The 14,139-nt window shown below is 37.6% G+C and overlaps 1 protein-coding gene across 1 annotated transcript; it reads left to right on the forward strand.

Moving 5' to 3' along the window:
* Positions 1-12,342: 12,342 nt before the first annotated feature.
* On the forward strand, positions 12,343-12,801 carry LOC149713672 (uncharacterized). Its single transcript, XM_089844110.1, has one exon. The coding sequence runs from the start codon at positions 12,343-12,345 to the stop codon at positions 12,799-12,801; it is 459 nt and encodes a 152-aa protein (XP_089700236.1).
* The last annotated feature ends 1,338 nt before the right edge of the window (positions 12,802-14,139 follow it).

Below are 14,139 nucleotides of genomic sequence, written 5' to 3' on the forward strand. Positions count from 1 at the left end.
AAGCAATGATACCTTAAAAGGATAATAACGGCACTTCCGACTTTTGCAAGGTAATGTCTTGTTCTATCAATGAAAGAATAATAGGTTTCTAATAGCCACTTCGTTTGCATTTTTATGATGTATATCAAATACATCATTAACATATACAGTATATGTAATACATGAATTTAAGGTATTTATTTACAAAAATCTAAACGTTTCTACGAATAATAATTTAAGATTAAATATAGAATAAATTTTGCAGCGAATATTTCCTTACTAAGTATGCTAGGTCATAATCACCGTATAAATCTAAATTCCTAAACTCTTAATAACGTGAATGAATTCATATAATTCTATATTAGAAGAGGCCCTGTTAATTATCATTGCACCTACGATGGCGACTCACTCATTTTCGCGAAATTTACATTAAATTTTCTTTTATGGGTTAAATCAGGAGTAAGACAAGAAGTATCGAGGTAACCAAATTCTTCACTTGGTGAAAGTGAATATTCTACATCAGGCACCAACTGTTGGCCCTCTAGTAGCGGTTTCTGAATTTTCCCTCCAAAACGTGAGACGCTCGCGGTGGTAGACGACCGAACTAGATTCTAGCACCCGCGTCCGTGTTCCGCCGCTTTAGGTTGAGGGGAAGGGGTAAGAAATTTTATTGGAACTCGACCATTTTTTTTCATTCTAGTGTAGGCGCGATGGAAGTGGCATAAAGTCCTCACATTGGTTCGCTAGTGCCAGGATCTACTACCAATGCTAGAGCTCTTTACTTCTAGTCCCTTATCCTACTTCTGGTTAAATCACATCTAAATTAGCAAAGACACTAAACCATTGCATTTGGTTTTATCATAAATTTATTCATTAACATGAATATATATGTGTATCATTAGCCTTTCTATCATGTTATTCAGGGATGGGAGGGACCTTTCTATTACAAACGCGTCGCGGTATCCAATCAAAATCGAGACACCTGGAAGTTCGAACAGCAGACGACCAGTTGAACAAAATTCTATGAGGGATACAATTTTCGGTCAGGTTTACCAAACTGCGACAACTGACAACTGAATATTAAAAATGATCGCCGATACGTGAATAAATATCTCAACACGATGTCTGAAGGTGATTTGATCTTTTAAATTAAATTATATTAAGTGCGTGCAATGTTTATCCTAATCTAAAACTAAAAACTGGTAGTAAAGGGCTAAGCCTTGGCTATAAAGAAAGTGAAACGGTTGAAAATTAACTACCAACATCTGAAATTATGAGAATTGATCTTGCTGGTTTTCTTCCCTGCTGATGGAGGTAAAAATAATGCGGTAGTTGATCAATTTCTAAGCATAATTAGCCTTTCGTATGACAAGAGCTTTAGCTTTAAAAACAAACCGCCGGCAATTCTCTGGCGTCACTCAAACTAAGCCCCTCCCATCCTTGAATATGTAGTTTAACTAGTGAATGCAGATGTATATTCATGTTAAATGAATAAATTCATGGTTTTATTTTTTATTAGTCGCTAAAGTTGAAGAATACACTACTTATTTACTAAAGACAAATAAACTTAATGGAAATTATGGAATATAGAATTTAGAAGAATATTTTATCTATGTATCTTTAAATATAATCTCACTTATAACTCCATTTTGTCCCCAAGAAAAATGTTACATATTTTAACAAGAAACGTTTTTTAAACTTAATAGAAAAGTGTCTGTTCAAGATGATTTTTATGCAGATAGTCCTTTAACCGTAATAGTTATTTGGTTACTAATTGTGCCCATTTCTGCTTTCTAATATAATGAAAAAATGTAGCTATTCATGCCATAAATTTCAGTTATCAAAGTGTACAAGAATATATTTTGAACATTTATTAATTTCTTCAAAGGATAATATTTCCTCTCCCAGTGACGATGCCGTCAAGGAGAGGTATTACACTGGACGTTTCTGTCCGTGTGTGTTTGTTACGGTGTTCCCAGTTGGAAAATCGGAGCAAACGTATTAGCAATATCCGGACCGCGTTCGCAGTCCACAGAAAGCAATATTGTCACGGCAGTAAATAAGAGGCGGAGTACGGCGGAACGGGACATTTGGGCGCCGACAATTAGGTGCCGGTCATTTAGGCACCGCCACTTAGGCGCCGGGACAGTTAGGCGCCGCGACATTTCGGCTCCGCGACAATTTGGCGCCGCGACATTTAGGCTCCGCGACAATTTGGCACCGAGACATTTAGACGCCGAGACAATTAGACGTCGCGACATTGCCGTAAAATTTTCGTGGAAGATTTGAGGTATTTAATAAATGATCATGACTAGTACTTTTAGGCTTATATTCTTTTTATTCAACTGACATCAGTGTTCAACCATGTAGTTGTTTACCTTCATTGTCTTCCCAAAATGATATGCCTTTTCCGAAATATTTTTGTTTCTCTTCATTGACTTCTCAAAATAATATGCCTTTTCCAAGATATTGTTGTTTATCATCATTGACTTCCCAGAATAATATGCCTTTTCCTAAGTATTGTTTTTATCTTCAATGACTTAACAAAATAATATGCCTTTTTCCAAATGTTCTTGTTTATCTATATTGACTTCCCAAAATAATATGCCTTTTTCCAAATGTTCTTGTTTATCTATATTGACTTCCCAAAATAATATGCTCCCCATGCCTTGGCCGTAACGAAGGGCTGAGCTTTTCCAGCTTTACCCTCTTCGGGGAGAGAAGCGCGCGTTAGCACGGGACGAGGCGCCTTTTATAGGGCTCGTCGCTCGGCTGAGACTCAGGGTTTTTGGGGAGCTAACTTATATTTGGCTTGATGTCTGTCGGTAGGGTGCGACAATATTGACTCTTTTCCATTATTAGGATAAGATGTACGCGGCGATAGGCTTGGGTTAGGAGAAACGTCTAACTTCCCAATGACGGGGCTTCCACCAAAAAATCCCGCAATTGCGGCATTTCTGATCATTTCTTGTGAATTTAGGAATAACTATATTTTGTGCTACAATAAAGCCATTGGAAATATCAAAGCACAGAGTAAGAGTAGGCTCTGTAACTTTGACTCTTCTAAATTGATTACGAAGAATCTTTAAAAGCCCTGCCCTTAACAGTGCTAAAATGATTACACGTAATCCGTGTACTAAAACTTTCACAGTGATTAGCCCCTCGCCTAGAATCCTGATCTCTCTATACTCGTTCATTACGTGGTTTTTGTACCGACAAAGCGTCCATATATTCTATAGGGTTATTAAATGCCGTCGTACAAATGACAAGTAAGTCATTAGATAAAGTTTGTATCTACATTTTTACACAGACAAAATAAATTCATTATTTTTCATGAGATTTTTATTTTATTCAAGCTCTCGAAAACCATTGACAAACTTATAGAACATAACTTACGGACTTATGGTAATATATCATTCCCGTGTACCAATTTAATTTGATTTACCTTGTACTTTTCGGAATTCCTCGGTAACACTTCATCGTTAGGTCCAAGCCATTTCGTTTCTTTTGTCTCGCCGTTACTGAAACGACATTCAATTACGAGGTCCTGACCCTGTAGTTCGAAAACGGCCTTTGTTCGTGAAAAGACAGTGGGTACTGCCAAAAAAGATTCTGAAAGTAAAAACAAATATCCGCATTAATGGTCTGAGACAAACATAAATCTCCTCTACCACGTAGCCGCTTTAACACTAGACCATTTCCAACGGCTTTTAACAGATTTAGAAGATAGAAATGTATCCCCTTACAAAAATCTTCTTAAGAACTCTTAAGAAAATTCCTTGGGAAATTTCTTTGGAAATCCTTAAGGCGTTCTTTAGGAAATTGGGGAATATTGGCCTTTTTCTTTGGAAATTACTTGGAAATATCTTTGGAATTTTCTTGGGAAATATCTTTGGAATTTTCTTTGGAAATATCTTTGGAATTTTCTTTGGAAATATCTTTGAAATTTTCTTGGGAAATATCCTTGGAATTTTCTTGGGAAATATCTTTCGAATTTTCTTCGGAAATATCTTTGGAATTTTCTTGGGAAATATCTTTGGAATTTTCTTGGGAAATATCTTTGGAATTTTCTTGGGATATATCTTTGGGATATATCTTTGGTATTTTCTTGGGAAATGTCTTTGGAATTTACTTGGGAAATGTCTTTGGAAATATCTTGGGAAATATCTTTTCAATTTACTTGGGAAATATCTATAGAATTTTCTTGGGGAACATATAGAGAAGGTTATGGGGTAAATTAATTTGGCCACTAGAAACGAGGATAGTTCTCACATGTGGAACCATATCCCAATACAGGAAGTGCAGTTCTTATATGCTGAACTACACCCCTTATAGCGAGGGAAGTTCTCGCATGCAGTGTGAAATTGTTTATAAAGTCAGACATTTAATCGACTTTAAAACATCCGTAAACGGCAGAAAGTTTTAACCTTGTGCAATTGTATGGGGTACTAAGTGGGTTTTGGAGGCTTTAATGGCCAAGCAGTAGATATAGACGTTGTTGTTAAATTTAATAATGTATTTTCATTGTGAGTTTTTCGAGTATCAGAGACGCGTTTAACCTAATTTTTTCTACAATATTTTTTAAAAAATATTTATTTGGGACTCTAATTACGCTCCGACTGCCAGATTAGATTCCCTGTAAATCGAAACATAACTATTTTAATTACTCTTATTTTACTTTTAATCTATTTCATCCTTTGCATAAACACCTCACGGATTATTAAAGGCAAAAAAAAAAATAGGAAAATATAACATTCCATTTCAGCGCTTGCTGAGCCTTAGCTACGGGACAAGCTTTCGTGAAACGTTTTTAAATTTTTTAACCATCAAGTTAATGGATTTACTCCCATTTAACCCAAACCGTTTCTCCCAATTCCCATATCTCCCAATCCCATTTAACCCAACACTATGTCTTTTCCCCCAATTTCTTTTGTCCCAATTCAGCATAAAACATATGTTAATAAGTTCAAAGAGAATTTTTTTGTTTTATTAACAATGATATGTTTCACATATTCAGTAGGAGAATGTTTAGGAAAAGGTGGCAGCTAACTGTTAGGAGAATATTTTGGAAAAGGTGGCAGCTAATTAATAGGAGAATATTTAGAAAAAGATGGCAGCTAATTAATAGGAGAATATTTAGAAAAAGGTGGCAGCTAATTAATATGAGAATATTTAGAAAAAGGTGGCAACTAATTAATAGGAGAATATTTTGGAAAAGGTGGCAACTAATTAATAGGAGAATATTTTGGAAAAGGTGGCAACTAATTAATAGGAGAATATTTTGGAAAAGGTGGCAACTAATTAATAGGAGAATATTTAGAAAAAGGTGGCAGCTAATTAATAGGAGAATATTTAGAAAAAGGTGGCAGCTAATTAATGGGAGAATATATAGAAAAAGGTGGCAACTAATTAATAGGGGAAAATTTTGGAAAAGGTGGCAACGAATTAAAGGAACCATGGTTTTGGAAAAGGTGGCAGCTAAATATTAGGAAAATATTTTGGAAAAGGTGGCAGCTAATTAGTAGGAGAATTTATTTATTTATGTATTTATTGGAGGGATAGGGTTGCTAAGCAAATTGACTTATGTGCAACCCCCCCAAAAGCATTAAGGTACATAAAGTGAACCGAAAAATATTAAATTCAGGCGTTGTTGATTGTTTTGGAAAAGGTGGCAGCTAATTAATAGGAGAATATTTAGGAAAAGGTGGCAACTAATCAATAGGAGAATATTTAGGAAAAGGTGGCAACTAATTAATAGGAGAATATTTTGGAAAAGGTGGCAACTAATTAATAGGAGAATATTTTGGAAAAGGTGGCAACTAATTAATAGGAGAATATTTTGGAAAAGGTGGCAACTAATTAATAGAAGAATATTTTGGAAAAGGTGGCAAGTACTTAATAGGAGAATATTTTGGAAAAGGTGGCAACTAATTAATAGGAGAATATTTTGGAAAAGGTGGCAACTAATTAATAGGAGAATATTTTGGAAAAGGTGGCAACTAATTAATAGGAGAATATTTTGGAAGAGGTGGCAAAGAATTATTGGAACCATTGTTTTGGAAAAGGTGGCAAAGAATTATTGGAACCATTGTTTTGGAAAAGGTGGCAAAGAATTATTGGAACCATTGTTTTGGAAAAGGTGGCAAAGAATTATTGGAACCATTGTTTTGGAAAAGGTGGCAGCTAATTAGTAGGAGAATTTATTTATTTATGTATTTATTGGAGGGATAGGGTTGCTAAGCAAATTGACTTATGTGCAACCCCCCCAAAAGCATTAAGGTACATCAAGTGAACCGAAAAATATTAAATTCAGGCGTTGTTGATTGTTTTGGAAAAGGTGGCAGCTAATTAATAGGAGAATATTTAGGAAAAGGTGGCAACTAATCAATAGGAGAATATTTAGGAAAAGGTGGCAACTAATTAATAGGAGAATATTTTGGAAAAGGTGGCAACTAATTAATAGGAGAATATTTTGGAAAAGGTGGCAACTAATTAATAGGAGAATATTTTGGAAAAGGTGGCAACTAATTAATAGAAGAATATTTTGGAAAAGGTGGCAAGTACTTAATAGGAGAATATTTTGGAAAAGGTGGCAACTAATTAATAGGAGAATATTTTGGAAAAGGTGGCAACTAATTAATAGGAGAATATTTTGGAAAAGGTGGCAACTAATTAATAGGAGAATATTTTGGAAAAGGTGGCAAAGAATTATTGGAACCATTGTTTTGGAAAAGGTGGCAAAGAATTATTGGAACCATTGTTTTGGAAAAGGTGGCAAAGAATTATTGGAACCATTGTTTTGGAAAAGGTGGCAAAGAATTATTGGAACCATTGTTTTGGAAAAGGTGGCAGCTAATTAATAGGATAATAACCTAACCTAACCTAACGTTTTGAAAGCAACCCTTTGCAGCATAAAATATTAGACGAAACCATTCGATTGGGAGAAATGAGAATTGAATAGTTTGGGATAAAAATTCCAATTGGGAAATATAAGATTGGGAGAACTGGGAATCGGAAAGTTTGGGATAAAAATGTATTTTGGGAAACACAGAATTGGGAGAAATGGGACCATACCAGTTAATGTCTATCTAGAAAAACTTTAGCTAAACAATTTGGGTAAAAATGTTTTGAGATAACTATATGTAAAGCATATATATATCAGGCCATTTGAAATTCATCTCTAAAATTCTTAACTAATTTCGTTGTAAAATAAACCCTAGACCTTCTTTGGAAATATATCTCTTGAATTCCAAACAAATTTCTTTGGAAAATAAACCCTACATCTTCTTTTGAAATTTATCTCTAGAATTCTTATTGAATTTCTTTGGAAATTAAACCCTAGAGATTTTTTGGACATTTATCTCAATAATCCCTATCGAATTTCTTCGGAAAACAACCCCAAGCCATTCTTTGGAAATTTAGCTCTAGAATTCCTAAAGAATTTCTTTAGAAAACAACCCCAAGCCATTCTTTGGAAATTTAGCTCTAGAATTCCTAAAGAATTTCTTTAGAAAATAATCCCTAGACCTTCTTTAGAAATTTATCTCTAGAATTCCTAAAGAATTTCTTTGGAAAATAATCCCAAGACATTCTTAGGAAATTTATCTCTAGAATTCCTAAAGAATGTCTTCAGAAATTAATCCCATGACATTCTTTGGAAATTTGTCTCTAGAATTCCAAAAGAATTTCTTTTGAAAATAATCCCAAGACATTCGTTGGAAATTTATCTCAAGAATTCTTTTGGAAATTCCAAGGAAGTCTTTGGAAATAGTTTCTTTAGAAAATGATCCCAAGGGCTCCGTAGGGTTCCAAAGAAATTCCTTTAGAACTCTTAAGAAGATTTTTGTAAGGGTAAGTTTTTTCAGTCGAAATCAACTGGTCCTTCATTTCGTCACTGTAATTTTTGTAAGTATCGTAAACAAAGAGGAGAGAGAGAGAGAGGGAGATAGAAACGCGCTTTATAAAATTCGCCGAAAAATGGGAAAAAAGGGGGTAGTAAAAACAATTTTCGGTACGTTTAGTTTTAGGACGTACATCCTTTGCGCATGGGGGATTGACCTCCTCGCCTTATCTCTGTCATCCCCTACGTCAACTGTGCGCGAGAAAGCTGCGCTCAGGCGCCGCGGTGTACCGTAGAACTACCCCCCTTTCACTACGCATGGATCACGGCTGCCTATAATGATTTTCTCTCCTCTCTGGCGTAAATTGAAAATTCTCAATCAAGCTCAGCCAATACTGAGAAGTAGCCTTTTGGATAACGCTCCTCAATGGTTGAGATTGAACCTTATGAATTCGACCGGGAGAGGGGGGAGCGAATGTGAAAAATCGCGAGGGAGACCTTGACACACCGCAACGAGGCTAATGTTCACAATTATAAGACGTAAAAAAGAAACGAAAAGGAATATGCTTAAAGCATGGAAGAAGAAGGGTATGGAATGGTGAGGTGAATAGGCTGACGGCTACGCGAAATGTAGGGTCACGTGGGAAAACTCTCCTCTCCTCTCGGCACTAGCTGTAACGCGATTACTGCTCTGCCCAATATTGGCGCGCAAGCAGAGAGAGGGATACACTGTTTAGATCCGCTCTCTACCGCCTCTGCTACTGCGCGCCTGCGCGGAAGCTTTCAACGTTGGTGATAAACTCGGGAAGGAGGGAATGAAAAGGGGGAAGTTACGATTTTTCAACGCGCTCTCTTTAACACTATAAGACCCTTCCATACCCTTCTTCTTCCATGCTTAAAGTTACAGAAAAAAATCCCTCCTTTTTAAATTAAGCAGAGGCTAGTTGGCGCCGTATAAAGAGGTACAACGAGAAAGGCTTGTGGTGTTTAAGTTCGTCTTTACAGACAATACGTTTGGCCTCGACTTATAGCTGTACAATTTTATATTCATTCGAAAATAGACCATAAGGTTATAAGTTATGTTCCATAAGCATGACACTACCTATACTTCGCAACGATAGAGACTTACTGAGAGCTAGTTCGAGAACGACAAGCGAGAATTGACTACAGGCGGTTTTGCAGTCCGTCTTCCTATTTAGTCTGTCCTATAGAATTTTCGAGAGTGGAGATTTTTCAACTTTATTACATACAACAGAGACCCTCAAAATGCTGTCTCTTTTAAATCGAAGTTTTAGTGATGTAATAAAATTTTTACTTTTCCCTAAGTGAGCTCTCAAACATTGAGCAAAGGGCTAGTTTCCAAACTCGCCACAGAGCAACAATCTACTTGTTTTACGATGTGTTACCGCTTGTGTCAAAGTGACAGAGATCGGTTAATCCACCACTTACCAATAACACAGATTATATTTTAACAATTTGTGATCTGCTTCTATCTGAACGCAACCATAAACCACTAAAATCCGTTTGAAATGTTAAGCGTGAAGTTACCATATTCTTCCATTCTAAGGGATTTGTTTTGCTTGTAATAAGAGCATTAGTTTTAAATATTTTCAATTTTGTAATAATAGTAAGAATCCATATAAAATGGAACCGAAGCCGCCTAACTTCATAGGAGAATAACCCTAAAACCGTGTGTACCCGACTTATTACTTCGTCATATTATAAACTTACAATAGAGTACGGTTTACCCCACCACCATGCTATAGACAGTAATTATAGGCAAGGGAAATGGACTTTGGAGGCCGATCTACGTTTGGGATTTATTACTGAATGAAATTGGAGTGTGCAGGGCTATAATGTTAAACGAGGATTTATATTTCGCTCGGGGAGTCGGGGCAAACTTTACTTTCTTTGAAATTAGAATCCCCAGGCTGACCGACCAACCAAGAAGCTCCTGCACGAGGGACAAGATACTCCGTTCCTATGCAACAAAACTGGGTGACTAATTGAACAGTGCACGCGTTGGATTAAAGGTCAAATTCAATTCAATTTCATTTTAGGAAAGAACGATAACGTGTTCTCGTTGTGAGTTACACCTCGGTCTCTTATCGGAAGCCAGACGGCTTAAAAATCAATAGTGTGTCCAAGGAAAGGATGTAGGATGACCAAGAAAAAGCTGTCTTCGGGGATCAATGAATACTCACCAAAGCTCTCTCTGACCCCTTGCCCTTTTTATAGTTACACCGCGTCCCCGACTTCGTCTATCATAGCCAAAGGCCGAACAACCCTCACACTAATCTCCTCTCATAGCTCCCCAACCTTGGGTCCGCGCTTACAGGAAAGAAGAAACCATGATAGAAGTACAGTAATACCTACTAGTATGACAGAGAATACTTCACAGAATTAGAAAAAGTCAGGTAATTAGAAGTCATTATATACTCCATAAACTTTATAATTTTAAAGAGGACCAGAAAGAAGTAATTGTTTGCGACCCGATCATATGAGGTGAACTTAAAGGAATAAATCTCATTTTCTTTCCCGCCAGTAAACAGTTATCACTTTGAAAAGAGTTGCCTTGATATACCAAAAAAATATAGGTTCAGTTTTTAAGTCGCGCTCGCAATAATGCTGAAATAAAATTTAGAATGTCATTAACATACTGCAATCTATATCTCCCCTTGTTCGTGATCCCGTGGTATTTGTACCGAAAAGTTCTCAGTTTACCCATATCCCATATATAAGACCCATATATAGAAGAAATATAAATTCGTTAGTAAGAGAGATTCCACAAACGCAATAAATCACATTTGCACACATGTAATTTCTCACGTGCTTATTTTTTTGGGAAGATGATTGTAGTTGGATTTCGTTGCTCTAAAGCAAGTGAAAAATATAAGAGTTTGAAAAGTAGGCATTAGAGACTATGCGTATGGCTATTATGAGAAACACTTAATTATCTCTTTGAACCCCATTCATTGTCGGATCTAACGGGTAAGATCAAACCTGTATAGGACTAGGGTGCGAGGTCGTCTTCTAGGAATTCTTGCCTCTTGCATGTATCTGGAGGCATATCCACGTCAAAAAATTTATTATCCTGTCTTGAGGATCGTTAAACTGGCCTCTCCAAGTACTTCTCAGCCCCCGTAGTAAATACTCCCAAAATTTAATACTAAAAACTGACAGCGTTAAAACTTTAAGTTGAAGCCAAGAAGAGCTTCTTGGCCTAAATTGAACATCTCCCTTGTTTACGAGACTAATATCGGCTGGAAAATATATATTGCTTTCTTCATGCTGGTGTTGTACTTTAAAATTCTTGGGGGTCTTTAACAAAAGTATGTTGACCTACTCGTATTACGAGGGAAAATTAATGGGAACCGTCATTTCTTCTTAGTAAGTTGTTTTTCTTGTCGCTCGCAGTAAAGCGTTAAAAGTCTTCATGCGATTTTCCTCTCATTTATTCCATTCAGGGTCCAAAGGAAGGAAATACAAATTAAAGCATCATTTGAAATTTTGATTTTCTCAGTGATTTCCAGTTTCAACGCGACTTTCATGGAACTACATTAAGTGTTGAAAAGAGATAGTCATTGTGTGTGATCCTTATCTTTGAAATACCTTCTTTAAATGTTAATACCTTTGTGTAGGAAGATCGAAATTATTCTGTTGGTATATTGTTTGGCAGTTTCTAGAGAAACAAAATTGATAAACTATGAATGTTAACCATTATCTGTCAGCATTCCTGAAACAGCCTGTCCCAGTACCTACTAGTTAGCCTAAAGGGAAAACCCGGTCCTTATCTACCCTAATCTCGTTAAAGACTTTATAGGTCATTTAATTTTTACTTGGTGGGAAACTAACAGTAGTAGACTGAGAAAGTGTTGAAATCTTCGCTTCTCCAGGGGACGATATACAATGGGAGCGCGTTCAGAGGGTCTTACCTTTATAGTTCTCGCGGGAAATGGTAGCCGTCGGCCAAATTAAATGAGTTTCTACCAAGCTCTATATCAAAACCCAGATAGTGTCCACAAGCCCACCCCCCCCCCCACACACAAGAAATCAATTTTGAGCTCTACGTAAGGGGAGAATGAAACCAATTTTTTTTAATGGTGATTTAAATTCGTATTATCGAAACGCAAGTACATGGTTTTCGAAGATTTATTAACAATAAGTATGACAGCATACTTTTGGAGCTAATTTATGTGATTTTCGAAATCAGCGGTGTCAATTTATATTTGGAGTGTCTTGGATTTCTGTTGTATGTATAAATAGATTAGGCTTGTCAGTAGACCATAATAGACGAATTAGTTTTTTAATAGACAATCTCTCATGTATATACGTATATGGCAGTATTAATTCAGAACGACCACTCGACGATACGCGGTGTACATGTAATTAGCCGACACAATAAATACTTTTATTACCCAAAGTCTTGCGCGTTACTTTCGTACTTAAACACTACAAATTGGCGACGGAGGCGAGATCCGGTAATTACTTAGTACGCGTCAAGTCGTGAGTAAATAGTAACGATGGCCACCGCTCTTTTCGGACAAATCGGGCCGTTCGACAGCAGTTCAGAAATTTGGACACTATACGCGGAAAGATTAGATGAATTCTTTGCTTCCAACGACATCGTTAACGACACGAAAAAGAAGTCCATGCTACTGACGGTGATAGGAGCTGACGCATACGCAATTCTACGCAGTCTGGTCAGTCCTGCTAAACCCACCACAAAGACCTACGACGAATTGGTCGCCGCACTGAGTCAACATTTCAGTCCCACACCTTCGGAGATCGTAGAGAGATACAAATTCAACAGCCGCATTAGAAAGGACGGGGAATCCATAGCAACTTACGTATCAGAGATGAGGAAGATGAGCGAATTTTGCAATTATCAGACCACTTTGGACACCATGCTCAGAGACAGGCTAGTTTGTGGATGTCGCGACGACGCATTGCAAGCTAGACTTTGGCCGAAACACAATTAACTTTGGCAAAAGCCATCTCAATTGCCCAAACGATGGAATCTGCTGCCAGAAATGTCGTGGACATTAAATTGCAGAACAATGACAACCCAGAAGGTGTGCACGCTGTTTCCGTTCTATCCAAACAACGACGTAACGCAAGCATCACGAGAGAATGCGACACCAATCGAACAAAGAATGCTCTCGATGCACAGATACTCAGCACCCTGCAACAAGTTGCCCGTTTCTAAATTCCATATGCTACAATTGCAACACGGAAGGTCATCTGGCTTGAGCATGTCGCCTACCTAAAATGAACCCACCATCTGCAACGGCCAACCAAATTACAGTTCAGGACCACTACAGTTCCGATGAGCACATCTCTTACGTCACAACAATACCCTTATCACAAGATTTGAACGGTATCTACCATCTGGCAATACGAAAAACCCAAGAGCACATACCCGCGCCATATAAAATCATGTGCTGCATCAATGGAAAGCCCAACACGAGATCAGCCTTCACTCTCATGCCAAGCAGCGAAGCTGACCACATAAAGAAAGCAGACATTCAGCCTTTTAATGTACGCCTTTCCTCAATTTCCGGTCAACAGATCGTAGTCGAAGGCCTTTCCATGACTCAAGTCCGGTTCAACGGCCAGGAAGAGTTACTGCCTCTCGTCACCTTTAGAGGTCATGGCCCGATTCTCTGTGGCCGCACTTGGATATCCTCCGATTTGCCGATATGGAAGGAAGGGGTTTTACCGCAAGTCAATAGTACTATCTCGCACATATCATCTCAGCAGTCCGCGCTGGATCGCATACTCACAAAACACGACAACCTCTTCGGACCAGAATTAGGATGCCTCAAGGACGTCAAAGTGCACCTATATCGGAAACCAGAAGTATCCGCAAAATTCTTCAAGGCGAGATCCGTTCCATATGCCCTGAAGGAAAAAGTAGAACACGAAATACAGAGACTCGAGCAGTTACGAATTATTTCACCAATCCCATTTGCCGAATCAGCCGCACCAATCGTGCCCGTAATGAAAAAGAACAAGACGGTCAGAATTTGCGGAGATATCAAAGTAACCAGTAACCAAGTCATCGATCGGGAACAATACCTTTACCACGCACGGAAGACATATTCGCCAAACTAGCTGGATGTACCGTGTTTTCTCGTATCGATCTACGCTACGCGTACTGCCAATTGGAATTGGATGAAGAATCCAAAAACCTAGTAGTAATCAATACCACAAAAGGACTGTACAAGTACAATCGGCTCCCATTCTTGATATCAAGACGATGTCGTTCTCGGGGGGAAGTCAACCGAGGATCATTTACAAAGATTGGACAAACTACT

Source organism: Phalangium opilio, unplaced genomic scaffold, assembly GCF_054372755.1.
Source record: "Phalangium opilio isolate 3A_F unplaced genomic scaffold, DU_Popi_V2 ptg000009l_1, whole genome shotgun sequence".
NCBI lineage: Eukaryota > Metazoa > Arthropoda > Arachnida > Opiliones > Phalangiidae > Phalangium > Phalangium opilio.

What these genes read in the sequence shown, in the direction of transcription:
- LOC149713672 (XM_089844110.1), top strand. Translation starts at nt 12,343, where the DNA reads ATGGCCACCGCTCTTTTCGGACAAATCGGGCCGTTCGACAGCAGTTCA.